Source organism: Delphinapterus leucas, chromosome 9 (genome assembly GCF_059928025.1).
Source record: "Delphinapterus leucas isolate spDelLeu-1000000601 "Yukka" chromosome 9, BTC_Dleu_Yukka2, whole genome shotgun sequence".
NCBI classification, from domain to species: domain Eukaryota; kingdom Metazoa; phylum Chordata; class Mammalia; order Artiodactyla; family Monodontidae; genus Delphinapterus; species Delphinapterus leucas.
This window is the reverse complement of record NC_143137.1, coordinates 46,025,572-46,047,675: the sequence shown is the minus strand read 5'-3', so window position 1 is coordinate 46,047,675 and position 22,104 is coordinate 46,025,572. Positions and strand designations below refer to the sequence as shown.

The 22,104-nt window shown below is 39.1% G+C and overlaps 1 protein-coding gene across 1 annotated transcript in view; it reads left to right on the top strand.

Moving 5' to 3' along the window:
• Positions 1 to 1,486: 1,486 nt before the first annotated feature.
• Positions 1,487 to 22,104, top strand: part of ZNRF2 (zinc and ring finger 2) — a 159,025-nt gene continuing 138,407 nt past the window's right edge. The window contains exon 1 of the mRNA XM_022584225.3: positions 1,487 to 2,617. Coding sequence (XP_022439933.1) covers positions 2,173 to 2,617 — 445 coding nt within the window. The 5' untranslated portion in view covers positions 1,487 to 2,172. The remainder of the gene's footprint in view (positions 2,618 to 22,104) is intronic.

Sequence of the window (22,104 nt, the reverse complement as noted above, 5' to 3'; positions counted from 1 at the left end):
TTTATTACTTTTCTCTGTTAACAGTAAGTTCTTGCCATACTGGTGACAAATTCCTGCTGAACGACAGTTCTGCACCCAAGGCCTCATTCAATAAAAGTTAAATCGGATCAAATCACTAGATGCCTTCTTAAACGAGAGCTTGTCATTCTAGTAACACTTTGGCGTTTCAAACTTTTCTTTGCTTACCAAGTAAACGTTGGTTTCAGTAAGCTCATACCCAAGATGAAAGAATGTTAGATTTGAATTGAGTAGCTTTGTGTGTGTGTGTGTATACATATACACACACACACACAATACATCAATATCTATACATATATCCTTCACTTCTGTTTAAAAACTTGATTCTCATACCTCAAAGTGATAAAAATCATTACAAAGCTTGATACAAATGATTACATAAATGACTCATTACAAATATGGAAAAACGACAAAGTATTTACATCTGCATTTTGTACAAAAAACACCCGTTGCAATTATTTTCATATAGAGGACACTTTTAGGCATTTTAAAAATGGGAGGGTCAGAGCAGGCTGTCCACTGGGTATCCAGACCATGCTTTGCTACCAAGACACCACATTACAGTTACGAATGGAGTGAGAATTTTATTAATTGCCATTTTAGAGAAATTACCGGATTTTAAAACAGCAGGTACCCTCGAGATTTGATACCAAGATCCCAGGTAAGGAAACTAAAGTTCAAAAAGGTAAAATAATTTGCTTATTACACGTAACTTAGTTTTGGTCCCAGACCTAGACCCCAGGTCTCCTGAATCGGGTGCTTTCTCTGCGCCACAGTTTTTGCCCTACAACTGAAGATCAGGCTGGATTATCCTTAGTTCTATCAACTCTGTGCTTTCTCCACACTCAGAGTGTTTAAATGGGATAGATCTAATTCAGATCAAGTTGGCTTATGCCTCCTCGGTTCTTTCTTTTGTTTTCAGTCTTTTATCATCAGCATTGGTGAGCTTCTGTTTTATTTAAACGACACACTCGGAGTAACACCAAGGAGGAAGTTGACACGCACCCAAACTAAATGACTCGGGACACAGGACCGAGCCATTCCCAGCCCCGGCTGGAAAAAGCTGAAGTAGACCCACGGTCAGGTCCGGCGTCCGAGGGCCACGTGCGGCAGGAGGGGCCGCCTTCTGGTTGGCGCTCCGAGGGGCTCGGTCCCTCCAATCGGCGTAGGCCCTGCGCTGGAGAGGGGGCGCGCGCCCTGCATGAGAGGGCGGGGCCAGCGACCTGTCCATCACCGATTCCGCGGGTGGCAGCACCTACCACACCAAGGCACCTAGGCGAGACAAGGCCGAAGCGGGAAGGCCGCGGCTGGGGGAGGCGGGGCCAGGCTGGCGGGAGCCAATCCGCTGGGCGGCGCCAGGGGGCGGGGTCACCGCGCGCGACCCAAACACTCGGGCCCTGGCGCATCCCGGAGCAGCGCAGCTTCTCCGCCTTCCGGTGAGGGGGCCGCTGAACCTCCTACCCTCCTGGGCACCCCTACCTTCGTGTCCCACCTCCCCCACCACCCCCGCCCCTCCTTCACCGGGGGAGCGCGGTGACGGTTGCCGGGAAGCACGCGCCGCTCCTCCCTCCCCTCCGGCGTCCTCCCCTCACGCGCCACCCGTTTTTTCTCCTTCTCTGTTAATAACAGCTGGGTGGCTGGGGGAGGAGGGAAGGTGGCCTTGGCTGAGTCTGGGCGGGCGCCTCCCACTCACCCGCGAGCCGCCGTGGGAGCAGGAGGATGGCGGCGGTAGCGGCGGCCGCCCGGGAGGAGGCGGTGCCGAGGCTCTCGGCGCAGAGCGCGACGGCTGCAGAGAGCGGCAGCGGCCCGTCGCGGCGCACTAGAACCGAAAGCAGCGGCAGCCGCGCAGCCACCTGAGCCGCCCCTCCCGCCGGAGCCAGGGAGCGGCGCCCACGGGAGCCGGGACCTCCTTCCTCTCCGTCTCTCCTCGTCTCCCGCGCCCCGTGTCAGGCAGCAGGTCTCGCCCGCCAACCCCGAGAAGAGCGCGCCGGGCGCAGACCGCCCCTCGGGGCGCCGGGCTGCGGCCCTGGACGTGCGGGCTTCTGTCTGCGCCGGCCTCTGCGCCTCGACCCTGCCCTCTCGCTCACGCGCTCGCTCCCCCCCCTCCCGGTGCTCCGGGCGCTGCGCGCGGGCCCGGCCCGGGACAGGGCGGACATGGGCGCCAAGCAGAGCGGCCCGGCCGCTGCTAACGGCCGCACCCGCGCGTACTCGGGCTCGGATTTACCTTCCAGCAGCAGCGGAGGGGCCAACGGGACCGCGGGCGGCGGGGCGCGAGCCGCGGCCGCCGGGAGGTTTCCGGCTCAGGTGCCCGGCGCGCACCAGCCCAGCGCCTCTGGTGGCGCCGCGGCGGCCTCGGCGGCCCCACGCAGCCGCTCCCTAGGCGGGGCCGTGGGGACCGTGGCGGCGGGGGCCCGCGCGGCGCAGTCCACCTTCAGCATCCCCAACAGCAGCAGCGGCCCGTACGGCTCCCAGGACTCGGTTCACAGCAGCCCCGAGGACGGCGGCGGCGGCAGGGACCGGCCGGCGGGTGGGGGTCCCGGCGGCCCACGCCTGGTGATCGGCTCCTTACCAGCTCACCTCTCGCCGCACATGTTTGGAGGTATGGCCCCTTCCCTCCTTGGCTCCCGCGGGCGGCACGTGGGCCGCGGCTGCGCTTATTTTTACCCTTCTCCTTCAGCTTCGGCGCCGGGGGTTCGCCGCGCTGCCGGGCCGGGTCACCCCTCTTGAGGGGGGGAGGGGGGGGAGAGAGAGAGAGAGAGAGAGAGATCGCCTCTTAAGCCCTGCAGCGCCGCTGCCGCGCGACCCTTGTGTTTGGTTTTTGTTTTTTTTTTAACACAAAGTGCACCCTCACCTCTTCGCTGCTCCTTAGTCCAGAAGGACCTTGTTTGCCCCCCGGAGGTGAAGGGAGCAAATAGTGTTTTAAAAACAAACCGACGCAACAGCCCTGGTGCTTGTGGATTTTAGTAGCAGGAAGTCAGGAGAAGACCCGTTGCTAAATGTAGTTCTATCTGGTGACTCGAGTGGTGAGCAGTTCTTAAAGGCCAAAAGTCAGAGTCTGAAATGAACAGATGAGTATTTGAAGAAGAAGGGAGTTATCGTCTTTGGAGTAACTGTTAATGTATAAAACTGTAATTATATCTGTGTAAATAGTCCCACCTGTTGCGTACACTTTAATTGGATGAATGTGTTAATGAAAAGTATTTTTAAACCCCAGTAAATTGCTACTTTAGATAATGGTTAATATGAATCCTGCTTAATTTGGACAGAGCATTAAAAAATTGAAAACAGTTTCTTAAGGAGATAAACTAATTATCATAACTCTGCCTGCAAGATGCAGTAAAGGCCTTAGGTGCTTTTGAAAAGCCATGTTCACTAGAGTTCAGGGAAAGACACTGAAAAATGGAAATTTTAGTAGTTAAACGATATGTGTTTATGTAGAAACAGAGGGGTAAGGGTGCCCCTGATCTGAGGAAAACAAATTCTACCTCTTCAGTTATGTTTTATGCTTATGAACTTTTTGTCAAAACGGTTAATGATAAATGAATTAAGACACCCTCGCTTCCCAGTTCATGAAAAGAGGTAGAAGTTAACTCTGGCTAGAGATGCAGACTATAGAAGATAAACGTTTCCATATCATTGCGTTACGCATCATATTATCTGCATTCACAGTTGAGCACAGATGAATAGTGAAAACACCATCATTTCCATTTCTGCACCCCTTTTACTCATGTGCTTATAAATGTGAGAAATTTGAGTAGGTGGTTGGTAAAGTGGAATATTCAATAATGTAATTTATCTGCTCTGTTCTGTACTATCAGCATTCCCCTTAGCATAAATTAAAAATGGGAATGACATGTCTAGTTTTTTCCATCTTCTTAATACTGGTTTGTATATTCAAAATGTAGAACAACTCTCTAGTCACCTTACTTTGTTATTAAAGTGATTTCTGCCATGTAACTAAAAATATTGACTTTTCCTAAGATTAGCCCTTAAAAAAAAATTTTGTTTTTGAGAAAAAGAATTAGTGCTGACCATACTGTGATTTGTGATTCATAATTAACACAGCTGAAGGTACTGTAGTCACCACATTGAAGAATAACAAAAGATTGTTTCTTGAGAATGGAAGATTAGTGCAAAAATAAAGGCTAATAAGCTGGTTTTTAAAAAATGATTATCTTTTTAAGATTAAAATTTTATTTAGCAGTTATGTATATTTAGAAGTTTGCTAAAGAAGGGGGAATAGGAAAGGGTTTGTTAAATTAGTAGTTTTTCTTTGGTATACTGATGGAGCGTCTTAATTCAGTTTTTTTATAGGGCTGATAATTTCTTTTAACAAAGAGTATATTTGTATGGGTTTATTTTCTTAAATGTTTCATTCAGAGCAGGGGTAAATAGTTGACACCTGTGCTATTAATTCATAGTAAAAGAGCAAATGAAGAAGACCTAGTTGCTGAAAGTTGGAGTAGTAAAGCGTTTATCTTTTTTCTTATCTAAATTCCTAGATTTGTGCACTTAGTCCTTTTAGTATTTTGGGGGTTAGGATGACTGGGGCCTGGTGGAAGCACAGTGACACTGAGAACTGTGGCAGCCTTTCTTAACCAAGTCTCTAGAGAATGGAGCTCTAATGTCTTAAGGCATCTATTGTATGCAATTAATTAATTTTTTTCTCCTGTGCATTTAGAGTGTTTCTAGTTATATATCTTTCTTAGGAAATTTAAGAAAACAGTCATTCACATAATCTTGTGTTTGGTAATTCAGATGAGGAACCCCAGTTGAGAAAGTTTGGAAGAGGATCACAAATTACTTTTTCTTATTAAATGATGGGAACAGATCAAAGTGCCAGTACCTTAAATCCTAGTTAAGACCGGAAGATGGAATAAGGTGAAAAAGCATCTTTCCAGCAGCATTTGCTTTAATGAGATTTTTACCTGTATTTCAGTGGATGGGCTCATTAGGGAAACTTAATAGAAGCATGTTTGTCATCATCCTGAGATTTAGGGAACCAGGTGATGAATCTTATTATTTTAAAACCTAGGCTTTATTATACTCCGTGTTGAGTTAATTTTTTAGTATCTATTATAGTGTTAATGTGTTTAGTCAGTTACAAGTTTTACAGATGTTTGGGCATTATAAAGTAACTCCATCTGAAAATTGAGAAAAGGGATATTTCTAAATTAGTGGGAAGTTATTTCTGTAAGTTTATAAAACTTATTTTAATTGATGTTTGTATCGTTACTGTCTCCTAATAGGGAAATATGGTGCTAATAAGATTCCAAATTATCTTTCCTTTAGAGGGTGTCATGTAATTTATAGAAAAGGAAAACCTAAACAATACCACTTTCTGAAAAAAAATTTAGAAGTCTGACAAGTTGAATTGTTACTAGTTCCGTCATAATGAATTACCAAATTAAATGAGGTTTTCTGTGTTGGTTTATGTTTTTCTCTCTTTGGGACATGTATTTTGGCTATATTCGCTCTTATTTAGTTCCCTCTAGAGAACCGGAAGAGAGGTGCTTAATTCACATATTTCAGTTTACAGAGATTTCCTAGAACTTCTTAGAACTGAATTATTGTATATCAGAATATGATTATAAAACATGTAGGAGTTTTTAGGTCAAGTAGGTTTTTCTTCTTTTTGTTATTCTTTTCAGAGTGCTGAGTTTAATACTATTACAGTGAACAAAAAGCCTTTTCTTTATCATGTTTGTTCTAAAACAGGTCTTTAAGGGAATAGTCTAATATTTAAAAGACTTGGTGGTATCTTAGAGAGGATTTTTTTGGCTCTATTGTGTCTCTACATTTTTTCCACTATCAAGTTGGCTAAATGTTCATAAAATCAATTATATGTGTGGTAAAATAGTGTTTAATGATCCAGCAAGGATGGCAGAGGTAAATTGGACTATAAAATTATACCAGTCAATGGAGTTCATTTCTAGAGAAACCATGTGGGCTTCTCTTACATCCATGAGTTTGGAAGTAAAAAGGTAAAATGAATTAATCTAGACAATTTACTGATGGTACTGGGTTGCTTTTGGCCCCCTCCTAATTGATTGGCTTGAGTTTCTTTGGGCGTGTTGTGCCTATGAGTATTTCAGTTGTCTGATTGTAATTCAGGTGCCTCCTGTTACTTAGGAAACATGCTTCCTTTTATTGAAGGAGTTTAGGTTATCACTTAAAACAATATGTTAAATAAAATTTATACTTTTGGCAGACTTATTTCTCTTAATTTTCAAGATGGATGTGGGTTTTCAGGTGTTAGATTATCTCCATTAATTAACTGTATTGAATTGTACTCAGTCACTACTTCTTACCAGTATCTAGTGCTAAAATGTTTGAACTGGGGATATTGTGATTAATCTACTTTCTATTCCTGAATGTTCTTTTATTCAATTGAAGGCTTTTATGGGGTGGTAGAAGAGAAATGTCTGCTTCTTCTGAAGAAAAATGACTCTTCTAACCACTATCCCGTCACACCCCCCCCCACACACACACAAAAAAGCAGCCCACAAGAACTCTGATGGTTAATGTTTCTCACTTGTAGTCTCACATAATCTTTAAACACTCTAGGGAGATCCCTTGTGTTGTATGCTTTGTTATGCTAAGGTGTGGACTCTGCCATGGAAGTCTTTGCTTTGGGAGTATTTTGAGTTTTCTTGACTGCAAGGTGGAAGGTGTGCCAGAGGGAGGAGTGGTTTGTGTTGCACTGGGCATTATCTGATATGAGAGCTGCCTGACCTAAGTACTTTTGATGCCTTGCTGTCCACGTAGCCAGAAAGAGCTCTGTTGTTTTACTCACAGGTAGTGTCTACAGCAAGTCCTTCGTCTGCCTCCAATTTGATTGCTTTGCCTGGTAACAAGTAAGTAGGTTCTTATTTATTTTCTGGTTGCCAATACCACTAATTAGATACCAGTTTTTTTCAGTTTATTATTTATCTTGTTTTTGTAAGAATTGCCTTAATGTTATACTTACTGTTTATACTGGGTATATGTACAACCGGGTATTTTAGCAAATGAGTTAAAAAAGAAGTATAAGAACTGCTTTTTGTAGCACAGTACCTCCTAAATGTTTTAATTTTGCATGTATGTACTTGACTGATGTTATTAATGAATTAAATTTGTTCTACGTTTATTTAAGTGTTTAGAAATAGGGGCAAACATGCCCTTTGTATGAAAAAAAAGTGTTCAGAAATACCTTAGGTTTGATAGTATTCAGTTGCGGATAGTTTTCTATGCTGCTTATTAAATTACTACAAATTTAGCTGCCTAAAGTAACACATCTTTATGATCTCACAGTTTCTATGGGTTAGGAGTCTGGGTGCAGCTTAGTTTGGGTCCTCGGCAAGACTGCAATCAAGGTATTGGCCAGGACTGGGTTGTTTATTTAGAGTCTGGGCCGGGGAAGGGTCTGCTTTCAAGCTCCCTCCCTCAGGTTGCTGGCAGAATTCATTTCATCATGGTTGTTAAGCTCTTGCCAACTTGCTTCTTCAAAGCCAGCAAAGGAGAGACTAGCAAGATGGGCTGGTGCTACACTCTTATGTAAATATGTACATGTAATCACACAGAGCCCATTGCCTTTGCTGCATTCCATTGGTTATAGACAAGTCACAGGTCCTGCTCATTCTCAAGGGGGAGGGAATGACAGAAAGGTGTAAATATCAGGAGGCAGGGATCACCTGCGGCCACACTGATTATAGACTTAGGTTGACCAGCTAAACATACAATTGTTCTAACCATATTTTTGAACTCATTTATTTACTTTGAAGAAGTTGTAATATTGTAGGTGTTAAGGGTTGTTTAAGTAAACATGAATTGAGCCCCTCCTAGGGGCTGGGCATTGTAGTTGTCAGGGGTACAAACATGGGGCTTCTTGCTGTTCTTGCTCAGCTCTCAGTTGAATTTGAGATGATTATACACTTGTAACAGGTGCTATGATAAGTAGGACTGTTAACAAAATACTTTGTTGAGGTATCAATACTAGAGCAGTCTAAGAATACCTCACAGAGGAAGATAACATTTGAACTGTGTTTTGAAGGATTTAGAAGTTTTCTGCAGGGAGGACAGTACAGACTAAAGAAGAATCCACAAAAGCCTTGGCTTTGACACAGAATCTTGAAAAGTTGTGTGTCTGGATTGTAGGGTGCAAAGAGGAATGATGGATGAGAACATGAAGCTAGAAGAATAACCTTGAACCAGTTGTTGAAGGATTTTACAGTGCTACAAGTTTGTTTTACTTAACCAACTTTTAAAGCAGGGTGGTATCATGATCAGGCCAGGGGCACCATTACAATCATAGTTTATACGATGGCAGCCTTCAAAGCTGTATACAATTGCCCTGATGATGATTAAATTGCTTGTTAGGAGTGGGAGAGTGGTAGCAGGAAGCTATGCTAGGACTCTATTAGAATATAATTGGTGGAAGATGCCTAAATTGAAATCATGGCATAGGTGAGGAAGAGGATTCGATTGAGATTTCTAATATACAACTGATAGAATTGAGAACGGGGGTGTGTAGTGTTGTCATTAACCAATATTAAAAATAAAGAAGAAAAGAACAAGTTTTAGGAAATGATAATGAGTCCTTTTAGGCTTGTTAAATTTTGAAGATTTCCATCTAGAAGCATCTTTTAAACAATTGGAACTGTAAGTCTCTAATTTAGGACATTACAAAAAATTGAGAAGTGGTCAGTTTGCAGATCATAAGTGAAGCTGAACAGTGGGTAAGATACTGAGGGATGGATGTAAGTTGAGGAGCAAGCATGGAACCCCGGGGAGCAAGAATTTTAAGATACAGGCAGAGTAGGAGGCCAGCGATTACAATTAAAGCACAAGGAAAAGAAGTTGTTTAAAATGTTTTTTATTAAAATAATATGTGTTCATTAGACAAAACTAAAATGTGGAAAATACAGAAAGGTACATATAAGCAATTGCAAATCATTTGTAATATTACCACGAGAAATAACCAGAATAAAATGCTGATGTCTGTTTTTTCCATATATATGTCTTAGATAGAAAATTTGAAAGTCATTCTTGTATATTCTTTTGATTTTAAACCTTACTGATGTTCTAATAAAAGATTTTAAAGCTACAGATTTCCCTCCAAGAATTGGCTTTAGCTGAATGCCACAAATTTTGAAGTGTTTTGTTAACATTCAGTTAAAAATATTTTCTAATTTCCCTTGTGATTTCTTCTTTGATCCATGGGTTACATATTCCTTGATAAAATGCTCTTTCTACTTCATCAGTTTCTTCTATCATTTTTTTTTTACAGCATTATTTTTAATGACTGCCTGCTACTCCAGAATTCATTCAATAAATATTTAATGAAGACCTACTTTGACTTGCACTGTCCTGAGGATATAGAAGTGAAGAAAGCTCTGTGCTTTCATGGGCCTTATATTCTACTTGGGGGAGACAGTAAACAAACAAGTAAGATATATAGTGTGTCAGAGGGCGTAGAATGTAATGGAGAAAATGGAGTGGAAAGGTAGATGGAGATTGTGGGGTGGAGATTTGTCCCTATTTTAAATAGGGTTTTAGGGATAACCTCTCTGATAAGGTGACATTCAAGCAGAGACTTAGGGAGTAAGCCATGAAGGTTCTCTAGGGGAGAAGCAAACCCAGGCAGAAGAACAGTAACTAGAAAGGTGCAAAGGTGTGATTGTAATGAATGTACCTGATGTGTTCTGGGGACAGCTATGAAACCAGTGTAGTTGGAGTGCAGAGGGTGGTAGAAGATGAGAGGAGTGGGGTGGGGCAGTCTCATGAAATGCCTCATAACCATTGACCTGGTTTTTAGAGTTTTGTTTTAGAGATGGGGAAGCATTAGAGAGTTTTTTTGAGATGATTGACGTAACCTGACTTAGGCTCTTAAAGGATTGCTCTGGCCGCTGTGTGGGAGTAGACCCTAGAGACCAAGAGTCGAGCAAAGATGCAAAAACTCTTGGCAAGAGATAACAATGGCTTGGACAGGGTGGCGGCACTGGCGTTGGTGAAGGCTTGCCAGACTCTAGATATCCGGCTCTTTGAAGATGGAGCCAACTGGATTAGATGCAGAGGAGTGAAGGATTAGCCAGCCCTTGAACAACGTGTGGGTTAAGGGTGCAGGTGCTCTGGGCAGTCCATTTTCATTTGTACGCCCCTCTGAAATCGCCATTCCTCCACATCCACGGTTAGGCGTGGGGGGTCAACCAACTGCAGATGGTGTACTGCAGTATTTACTATATTGAGGAAAGTCCATGGATAATTTGACTCCCACAGTTCAAACTTGTGTTGTTCAGTGGTCAACTGCAGCTAGTTTGCAGTTCGGTGGTACTATTAAACATACTATTGCTGTCAAAATCCTGGCATGCAAATTGTTATATTTCTCCAGTTCTTAGAAATTTATCAGAGACAAGGAATCGTTAGAACCAAAGATATGCATTTGTTCAAGGCATTTGATCTTTATTGCTGAAATTGCCCTTTAGAAGGGGCAACTTCTTCAAGCAAGGTATAATTTTTAGGACTATCCATATCATTTTTTTTTTCTTCCCATGAAAACTCAAATGAGGTTTTTGGTACTTAACAAGTGCATATTGGTAGGTGCATTTCGAGTAATAGCTGTCAGAACCATTATTTTATTCAGTGTGTGTGTGTGCTCCCTCTCTCTCTTTTTTTATTTTTACAATAAAGAAATTCAGTATATCAAAAAAAAAAGTACATTGCATCATTTGAATTTAATAAATTCTGACCATTAGGAATTTAATAAATTCCTAATTTTTGCTTGAATTGTGATTAGTCCGTGATAGTTCATTAATTTATCCTATTTGTATACATGTGAGCTGAGAAAAAGAACAAAGAAACCATATATATATCTGTGTGTGTGTGTGTATATATATATATATATATATATATAGTGGGTTGTTACATGTAATTTGTTTGAAAGAGCCAGGTCTTGGTTTGAACAATAAATGTTACTATTTTTATTATTGATTTTTATTTCATTAGTTGTTTTATCTTTTAGTTTCTTTCTCATTTTGTAGGTAATTTTATTTTCTCTTAGCTTCTTAGTTCATTTATTTTTCTTTTTTTTAAATAATAAAAGCATTTAAGGCTATGATTACTCTTCAGTACATACAGTTACTTCCCACAGCTTTAGACATTTAGTATTTTCGTTGTCATTAAGTATACTTTTTTCATTTTAAGTCAGCTCTGTTGAGGAATAATTATATTAACTACATTTAGATTTTTTTCTTTAACCTGGGAGTTATTTTAAAGTGTAGCTGTGGTAAATTTTTAGGTGGTAAATTTACTGTTGTTGTTCTTGCTACCCTTTTGTTATTTCTAGTGTCAACTAGGAAGGCAGCTGTGCACACCACTATATCACCAATGCTGCACAGCTCTAGTATTAACTAGGAATATTACATTGTAGTCAGAGAATCTGAAGACTTTTTCAACTGCACATGATAGATATACAATGCAAAATAGCATTAAATGGAAAAACAGTATATTGTCTCAAATTATTATAAAGGATCCTAAAATAGCCCACAGAATCAAAGGAACAAGTTCGGGAACCAGGGTCCGTGGAGCTGAAATTGAGCAATTCTGTGTGTGTGCGTGCACATCCACTCCCTGGTTCCCTTTTGCTTGTTACCTAGTTTTATCCTCTTGTATTGATTATTAGGCCTTCTTTAAGCTGATGGCCTGAAGGCTCACCCTTACTTCCATCCACATGTTATCTGAGTGGCCTGAAGGGTATATTTCCCTCCAGCTCCAGCAGAAGGACTCTGATTTGAGTTCTGTGCCTATCCATAAATCAGTCACCGAAGTGTAGGAGATGGAATGCTCTCTCTGTATGTGCAGGCGGTATTCTGTTATTATGGGGAAGAGTTTGGGTTTTCAAGTCAGGCTGCCTGGATTAAGTCCATCCATACTGTGTGACCTTAAGCAAGTTATTTAATCCCTCCTTACCTTAGTTTTTTCATCTCTAGAATCAGGATAAAAATCTTGTTTTGTGGTATCGTGAGGCTTAAAGTAATCTGTATAAGGTATATCATTATTTTAAACTAACATTTGAACCTCCATCAAAAATGAAAACATTCAAGACTCATATCCCTCTTCTCATTCTCACCCTCTTCAGGAAGACCATGTCCTTTACTCTTCTCAACTTCTCAGATTTTGTAAAAAAAAAAAAAAAAATCCAAAATTTTAGTTTTAGTTTTTCTATATGTCTCTGTTTCCACGAATCTCCCCTGAATGGTTGAATTAAGTTTTACAGTGCATTTACTGTGTTAGTCAGATGGTAAAAACTTTGTAAATATTCAGTGTTCTTCAGATACATTTTGTATTTGATAACAAGGCTAATGATCACCAAAATTATTGTTTATTTACATCATATATAAAAACTTATTTTTTCAGAGAGAAGTGTTATGTTTTTATTTGTGTAAAGTAGGTATATGTAAACTGAATTTTTGAGCCAAAGAAAATAGGTATAATGTGGACTATACAAGTGGGGACAATCATAAAGTCTTAGAAATAAAGTTATGCTGTGCTTAATAATAGCTCTTTTTTCATAACCATTTGACTGTGCTACAAAACATTCTTAATCAGTCTGAATATGTTTTGTGGGTGGTTGGAGATGGTTGGGGGAGATGGTTGGTGAGAAGTTAAGGCAGGTCGGTCCTTTTGTTAAGTGTATGCTACTTCTCCAGGGAAGTATCTGAGAAACTTAGCATTTTTATATTGTATGATTTACTGCATCTCAGGCAACCTGGTTGACATGGCATTTGATAAAGGAATATACTACTTTGCTGGTGTTTTGACATGCTCTGGTCTGAGATCTCTAAGGTCTTGATTTGGAATTTTTCAGATTTCCTGTCTATTATAGCATGTCTTCAAAAAGTACATCTGGTCACCTTGAAATCTCAGTTCCTTAGTAACTCCCATGTTTCACTCTTTCCACCATCTTGCCACTTAAAGAGTTCTTCAGAGGAATGTCATTAGTTTCCTTAAGAAAAAAACGTAAATGAAGAATATTTAATATTATAGACCACTTATAGTGTCTTTTTAAACATAGAACTAATACTATTACTTTTATGTATTAATTTATGGATTTGGAAAGTGATTTCACAAGCACTAACTCATTTGTGTCTCATAAGAAGCGTGTAGGGTAGATAATTTCCTTAGTTATTTGCAGATGTGAATCAGAAGTTAGATGAAGTACCTGCATTTGTTGTATTTTAAATGTTACTTATTCTGTATCTTAGTAATTAACTTCTAATTCAGCATCCTGTTCACAGTTGGCTGCTTTTCTTTTCCTGTACAATTTAAAAAAATTTTTGTTTAGTTTTGCATGTAGTCGCCAAACCCTCCCTCAGTTGTATATTTACATTTGTTCATAAGCTATGTATTCTGTGAATTTCATGTCCTTGTTAAATCTCTTCTGGGGCCTTCTGACCAACCCCATTCTGAATTAGTTATTGGGGGAGGTCTCTGTTCATTATCATTCTGGGAGTTTCATTTTTCTCTCAGGTTAAATCTCCTAGTTCCTTGGTCTCATGTCTTTTCTTTCTTCATGTATTACACTGTTTTTAGTAGAACACACTCTTCTATGTCTTACTGAGAAAGAATGTGTGTAAAGTAAAAGACATTAAGACTTCAGTGTCTGAAAGAAAATATTTTATTTCTGCCCTCACTCTTAATTGACAGTTTGACTTGATATAGAATTCTAGGTTGGAAATTATTTTTCCTCAGAATTGTAATTTTTTAAATTTGCTCTGTTGTTTTCTGGCTTCTGGTGTTGCTGTTGAGCACACCCATGTCATTCTGGTTTTTGATCCTTTGTGTGAAACATCTCCCCCTACCCCCCACCCCAAGCATTTCGGATCTTCTTTAGCCCTAGGGTTATAAAATTTCATTATTGTATACCTTAAGATACGCCTGTGTTCATCCATTGCACTGCATACTGGCAGGCCCTTTCAGTCTGCTAGCTCTTTCATTTTGGGTAGTTTTTAGAAAATTATTTCTGTGATGATGTCTTCTTCCAATTTCCTTTCTCATTATTTCAGTGTTGGACACTTAGAGTGATCTTTTTTTTAAAAAAAATATATTTATTTATTTGTGGCTGTGTTGGGTCTTCGTTGCGGTGCACGGACTTCTCATTGCGGTGGCTTCTCTTGTTGCAGAGCATGGGCTCTAGGCACGTGGGCTCAGTAGTTGTGCCTCACAGGCTCTAGAGCACAGGCTCAGTAGTTGTGGTGCACAGGCTTAGTTGCTCAGTGGCATGTGGGATCTTCCTGGACCAAGGATCAAACCCGTGTCCCCTGAATTGGCAGGCGGATTCTCAACCACTGTGCCACCAGGGAAGCCCTAGAGTGATCTTTTGCTTTATCTTTGCTCTCTCTCTTTTTTAAAAAAAATATCTCTTTCAATCGCTTTTTGGGGGGATTTTTTTCCCCAACTTTATTTCTAACCTTTTAGTGAATTTTTGTTTCTGTAATCTTTTTTACTTACCAAAAGCTTTCTTTTTATAATGAATTTTTTCATACATTCCATTTTTGTTTTGTGGGTACAGTATCTTTTTCTAAGAATATTAAAATGTGTTTTTGTGTACGTGTGTATGCATATGCTTTTTTTTTTTTTCTTCTTGATCAGTTTCTTCCCAGTTGCATTTTCCCTTTGTTTAGCTTCAGTCATTCATTAGGTTCTTTCTTCGAAAGTTTGATCATCTTTGGCTGGTTACTCATTCTTTAAGGCACTGAAAAGCTGATTGGAAGCTCTCTCTGCAGGTAAGGTCATCTATCTGGGCCATTTTCTGAGGAATAGTAAATTACTGTCTTTTCTCTTGGATGGTCATATTTTCCAGAATGGCTTTTCTCTTTTCTTACCTGGAGGACATTTTTTTTTTTTTTTTTTTTTTGCGGTACGCGGGCCTCTCACTTCTGTGGCCTTTCCCGTCGCGGAGCGCAGGCTCAGCGGCCATGGCCCACGGGCCCAGCCCGCTCCGCGGCATGCGGGACCCTCCCGGACCGGGGCACGAACCCACGTCCCCTGCATCGGCAGGCGGACTCTCAACCACTGCGCCACCAGGGAAGCCCGACATTCTTTTTTATACCAGTGTTCTAGGAGCAGATTGAGAAGAAAGTTGGGAGACTTAATGCTCAATATGGTACTTTCATTTAATCTTCATATTCAGTATCAGTAGGTATCTCTGCCTTTAGCTATTCCTGTTGTCCCCAAGTCCAGAAACTTCCCTCTTCAAACCTGTAGTGCTAGGGTTGAGAAGGAACAGTTGCCTCGTTGTTTGAAGTCAGGGAGGACAACTGGGGGGCTCTCACTGCTTCTTACATGGACTTGCAGTGAATCTTACTCTTTTTTGTCCTCTTCTGCCTGCCTGCAAATTCTCGTGCTTGGTGTAGATCAGGTTGCTACTCTGCTTTCCTGGTTCTGTGGTGAAAGTTACCACTCATTTATTTTCTTTCTATAGTCTAATGGATGGCATTGCTTTTTTTAAAAAAATTTATTTACTCCATCCTTTTACAGGCATATTCCCTTAAAAAATACATTTATAATGATTTTAGTTAGGATGTTTGGACTGAACAGAGGCTGGTAAACATGTTCAGGCAGTCATCCTTTTTTAAAAACAATATTTATTTGGCTGCGCTGGGTCTTAATTGCAGCACGTGGCATCTTTTTAGTTGCGACATGTGGGTTCTTGAGTTGCTGCATGCAAACTCTTAGTGTGGCATGCGAACTCTTAGTTGCAGCATGCGGGATCTAGTTCCCTGACCAGGGATCGAACCCGGGCCCCCTGTGTTGGGAGTGCAGAGTCTTAGCCATTAACTGCAAGTTCTCTTTTTTAATTGCAGAAGAAATATGAATCCATGTCTATGAAATTTAGACAGTTCAGATGAAATGTAAGTTTCTTTCAGTCCTCCTCTGGTGATCTCATTCTCCCCCCAAATGTCACTGTTATCATTTTTTGTATGTATACTTCCTAACTTTTTTGACAAATTCACTTATAAGTACAGAGAAAACCAGTTTTGTATGTGATTTTGCAAGGGAGGCTGTTATTGTTAAGAATAACAATATGTGGTCATACTATATTCTTGTAAACCCTGCTTTTTTCTCTTTAATGTGTTTAAGAGGTTTTTATGTGGGAGGACATGGAAATGCAACTTTTTTTTTTAACTGCTACCTACTTACTGTTCCGTCATATGCATGAACCTGTAGCTTATTTAACCATTCTTCTATTGGTAAGCATTTAGGATGTTTATACTTTTCCAGTGTTGGGATAAACATCTTTATGAATATGTACAGATTTTTCTCAGGTGGATACTACAATGACACCAACCATCTGGAGTTAGTGTCAGACTCAACAGGTTTAAGGGCACTGACCTGAGAAGACTGCCCTCACTTCAGATGTCAGGCACTCTTTGGGGGTCCCTAGGCCACCTGCATTTCTCCTCTGCAGAGATTGACCTGGCTCAAAGCCCCCATCCCTTTTCTCTGGTGGTTGGTCTTTCTGATGATTAACTCCATTCTGAATAATCTCATTAGCATAAAGTCAGGTGCCATCCAAGGGGCTAATGAATAATGAAAACACTCTTATCACTGGGAAAATTCCAAGGTTTTAGAAGCTCTGTGTCAGGAACCCAGGAACCAAGACCGGACAGGTTCTTTATTATACAACAGATTCCCAGAAGTAGAATTTTCTGGTTGAAAATTATTAATAGATATTGAAACTCCCCTCAAAGGCATTAGTAATATATTCTGCACCAGTGTATGACAGTACTGAATTTTCTATAGCTCTGCTGGTGTTAGATGTTATTATTTTTTCTTCCATTTCACTTGAAAAATTTTGATTTGCATTTCCTGATTGCTGGTGAAAATGAGCATTTTTCCATGTGTTTATTACTAGCCATGTATATTTTTTGACTTGCCTACTCAGTGCCCATTTTTCTGTTGGGTTGTTCATCTATTTTATATTGATTTGTAGTTTACTATATATTCTACAGATTAGTCTTTGGCTGTTTATATGTTTTAAATATTTCCTCCCAGGCTGTTGACTTCTAAGATTAAATTTTTATGAATTAGATTTATTGTGTCAATTCTAATGGTGCAGGGTTATGAATTTAAATTATTAAAATGGTACTTAAAAGTCTACTGCTTCCTATAAATGAAGAAAGGGTCTTTATTAATGGCAGGATTTTTTGGTGATTTTTAAATATCTTAGATATATTGGGTCTAATTTAATAGAGATTTAAATTATATGGGCCCTTGGCTGTCTCTTTCCCATTTTTTGGAACACTTGAACTCCTTTAAAGAGTAATTAAGAGTAAGAAGAAGAGAATGTTGTGGCAGTATGATGGGAGAAGTCCGAAAGTAATCACTAATTCTTAAAAATTCTGTGGATGGTATTTATCCACATCATCCCTCTTCTGTTTTATTAAAGATGATTTAGAAATGTCCATAACTCCAAGTGACATAATTCTATAAATATTAATTTCTCTATTATTTATTATATGTATAACATCTTTATAAATTGCTATGTGGTATGTTCTTTATGGAATATAGAAGTATGTAGTAGAAGACTTAGTTCTTCCTATTTAAAACTTTACCACTGAAAAGATATTTTAGAAGTTTAAATGCTGATTTTTTTTGGCACAAAACTTTGAAAAACACATATTATAAATAGCCCCAATAAATATTAATCAAGCTTTGTTTCTAGAACTCTTAGTTGTGTATGTATTGAATATATTTTAATATGATAACATGAATGTTATCATGTTCATATTGATCTTGTGTAATTTTGCTGTCATATCTGTAGATATTTTATAGTTTATAAAAGCATATTTACATACTCTATATCTTTGAGTAACACTTTGCAAGAGTCAGAGAACATAATTTCCTCCGTTTATAAATGAGAAGACTGAAGCTCTGAGATGTTAAGAAATTTGGCTTTTAAGTGGTATAATGACTTAAAAGTTATTAGTTCATAATGACTCTGAATCAGTTCAGTGCTTTTTTTCATTTCACCATGTGTGTTATTTTCCTATGGATGCTGTAACAAGTTACCGTAAGCATGGTGACTTAATATTTATTTATTTGGCTGCGTTGGGTCTTAGTTGCAGCATGTGGGATCTTTAGTTGCTGTATGTGGGATTTAGCTCCCTGACCAGGATCGAACCCAGGCCCCTTGCATTGGGAGCGTGGAGTCTTAGCCACTGGACCACCAGGGACTGCATGGTGACTTAAAACCACACATTTATTATCTTATAGTTATGGAGGTCAGAGGTACACAATAGGTCTCACGGGGCTCAAAGCAAAGTGTTAGCAGGTTGATTCTGGAGGTTCTAAGGGAGAACCTGTTACTTGCCTTTTCTGGCTTCTAGAGACCACCTTCATTTTTTGGCTTATGACCCCTTCCTCCACCTTCAAAGTGAGCAACATTGGGCCAAGTCTTTCTCATACTGCCAGCTCCCTGGTTTTGACTCTTCTGCGTCACTTTTCCACATTTTAAGGACCCTTGTGATTAAGTTAGGCCTAGCTAGATAATCTAGAATAATCTCCCTATTTTAAGAACATGATTAGCAACCTTTATTCCATCTGCAACCTTAATTCTACTTTGCCATGTAACCTAGCACGGTTCCAGAGATAAGGCTGTAGACATCTTTGGAGGGCCATTATTCTGCCTACCACACTATGATAAGTCTTGAATATCCTTATTGTTTAAGGAAAATGCAGTATTTTTAGTTATATAATACGTTACCAATAGGAGAGAAAGAAAAATGATTGAGTTAGAACTGTAAAGAAAGTACTTTGAGATAGCTATTGTACCTAAAAGAAAGTTATAAAGAATTCTTTATCTAAAAGATGGTTAAATGAGTATTTTTGAAATCTTCTGTGAAACAATGAAAATGAGTGAGCTGGTAAAATTTTAAAAACCTACGAACAAAAGAAAAAAATGCAGTGATCATCTGTTGTAGTCTATTGAACAGTTTTTATTCATATTAAATTAAATATTGAAATTGTCTAGTTATAGAAATTCTTTGCTTACAGTCAGTAGGTCCCAGAGTATTTCATGGATAAACTTCAGATGGCCCATAAAGCTTTTGAAATTACGTACAAAATTTTGTGGTTTATGTTCATTTTTCAGTAGGAATAATCCATAGATTTCATCAGATTCTCAAAGGGGTCTGTCATCCTAAATTGATTTAAGAACCATTGGTCTGTGAATTTTTTTCATCTCTGATTAAATTCTTGACTTCTTTTGTAAAGCTCTCTGATGTTTTTATATAGTTCTATTATTATACTTGAAATTTTATGTGTAAAACAAATTATTGAGCTTCTGTTATATACTCGGTGCTGATAGTAGTAATTGTAACATGGACCCTGTTTTCATCAAGCTGGGTAATTGTCATGTTCTTTTCTGTCTTTTTTCTCTTTTTTTTTTTTCCCTGAGCCTTCTCTAATTTTATTATTGTTGGGAACTGACCTCTTTGTGGAAAGGAAGCAACTACTTTTCCCCCTTTTTTTAAATTTAGGATTATTTTGCGTATGTTGGAATGCACAGATCCTAAGTGTACATTTGAAGAGTTTTGACAAATATTTTGACAATACACTGTGTAACCAACACACAATCAGAGTAGGGAACACTCTCTTCATCCCCAAAAGTTCTCTTATGCGCCTTCTCAGTCATTTCCACACCACTTCCAAGAGGCTGATTAGGACTACCTATTTCTATCCTCATAGATTAGTTTTGCCTGTACTTTAACTTCATATAAATGGAGTCATATAACACGTACTTTTTCATGTTGAGGGTTTGGGGTAATTGTAAAGTAAGTTAAAAATGGGAGACATTGTAAAGGTTAATAAAATTCTGTCTTGCCACTCACATTTTCTCTATCCCTTTCACGCTACTCCCTCCCTAATCAGATACTGTACAGTAACACTGTAATGTGTGGACACTAAGCCTAAGAATACCCAAACTGTTTAACTAATGATAGATTTATAATAGAACACTTAAGTGTATAAATATCTCAAAGAGAAACAATTTTAAAATTAATGCTTAAATTTATTTATCCTTATACTTTGTCCATTGGCAAAGTTTTTGAATGATACTAAATGTTTTAGATGGTATACACTATATCAAAGTGGGATATAGTGGTTAATTTATTTGCAAATTGTCAATTCTCAGGAAAAGGACAAAGTTCAGGAAACTTTGTTTTTTTAGGGTCAGTATTTCTAAGCATGGGAGAAATTTAACTTGTCCAAGGAATGTAGGGAAGTGGTTGAACAAAGATGCAGGAGTTGGGAATTTATTATGTTTTTGGTTTAGTCTAAATCTTTTAAAAATTAAGTAGACAGTGGCTAGACACATACTTTTCTTTCTGTGTATGTATTTCATTTTCATATATGAGTCCAGGAAGTATAAATGAGTCAAAGATCATATTAAGTTTTGTGTGCAACTTAACTGTAATCTAAAATAACAGCTAGATTGTAGAAATTCCAGTCTTATGCAAGAAGAACCAGAAGAAGGAGTTCTTATGGCTGTCGTGACAATGAGACAGATGTACCAAGTCTTGAATATGGATTCTGTATTCACCAAGGATGAGAACAGGAGGATCTGCTCATTTTTTATATGATGCATGTATTAAGCTACATGGATTGAGAAAGGTGATTAGGATGGCAGAACCTCAGCCTAGGGATTCCTTTAGTACCTATGGAGAAGAGTATTCTTAAAAAGCTAGTAAAAGGGCCTGACTAAAATTCCTAAAAGCAACCTGGGGCATGGTTAGCTGCATTCACTTTTTATATATTAAATATTTTTGGAAGGGTCATTGGTTATGGTGAGAAAAGTTCTACTTTGAGGTCAATAAAACTTGTTTTATGACCTTCATCTTTCATTCTCTTGGGCTTCAATTTCCAGGATAGACTAAAGAATAATGAGGCTTATAAAAACAACTACAACTATGTCCATGTCTTGGATTTGAACATACTAGTGCAGACAGTTCCCATTATTACAAACTCCAAAAAGGTAATTAAATTTGCTGTATGAGAACAAATGATTAGGACAACAGCCTAGAGGAGTATCCTCTTGTAGGTTAGTTCACTAAAGAGAGTCCTAATGATAGAAAGGGGCATGTTGTTGCTTGTTCAGAGAAGGAGGTGGTTTCACTTTTTTCAGAGGGGGTGGTGATCTAGTTCTGTCAGCATTATTCCTTGGTGTTCTGAAAGCAATCTTCCTCTGTCGGAGAGTCAAGAGCTCTGGAGGAATTTGAGAAATCTGACAAGCTTCCGCCACAGAAAGTTGAGGTCCGTTGGGGACCAAATTGTCTATCACTCCATAGACATTATTCTTGCTTTTGCTATGTATCCACGTACTTAATGTCTTAAGGGTTTTTTTTTTTTTAAGAAAGTAGTTTTATAAAGTGGCAAGGACTAGGAAAAAAGTATTTCTTATACTATATATGAAAATGTGACAGTGGACTTTTGTAAGCCAAAGCACAGCACTTAGATATTCTTTTGTATTTTAGCTGGCTTTAAAATTGAGGATGGAGGAAACTCAAACTGTTCGCATTATCATACACAGTCTGTGCATCTGATTTTTCTTTGTTTCTTATTCAGTCGAAAAATATTCAGTCCCAGCTGCAATAGGCTTGGTAGGCTTTCTGGTACTGAGAATGCACAGGTGAAAACAACTTTTGTCCTTAAGAAGTCTAGTGGACAGATTGTTTGGAAACAAAAATATAACACTGTGAAAATAAGTGTAAAGCAGTATGGGTTTTGTTTTGGTAATTTTGTTAGCAAATTCATGTATATCTGTGTCCATAAGGAAAAAAGACCAGAAGGTAATATCCATATACTAAATATTGGTTATCTGGCTGGTAGGAATACTGCTATTATATTTTCTTCTTAGGTTTTGTCATATGTTTTCTTACAGTAATACCTGTATACCTTTTATAAACAGAAAAGAACTGGTAGTCGTATTGGTAGCAGTATCATCATCATTGCTATTCTTACTATTACTACTCCTGTACTACCATTACTCATACTTTCAGAGCTCATTTTCATACTTAAGTTTATCTGACTTCAGGTGTGTGCCTTTAG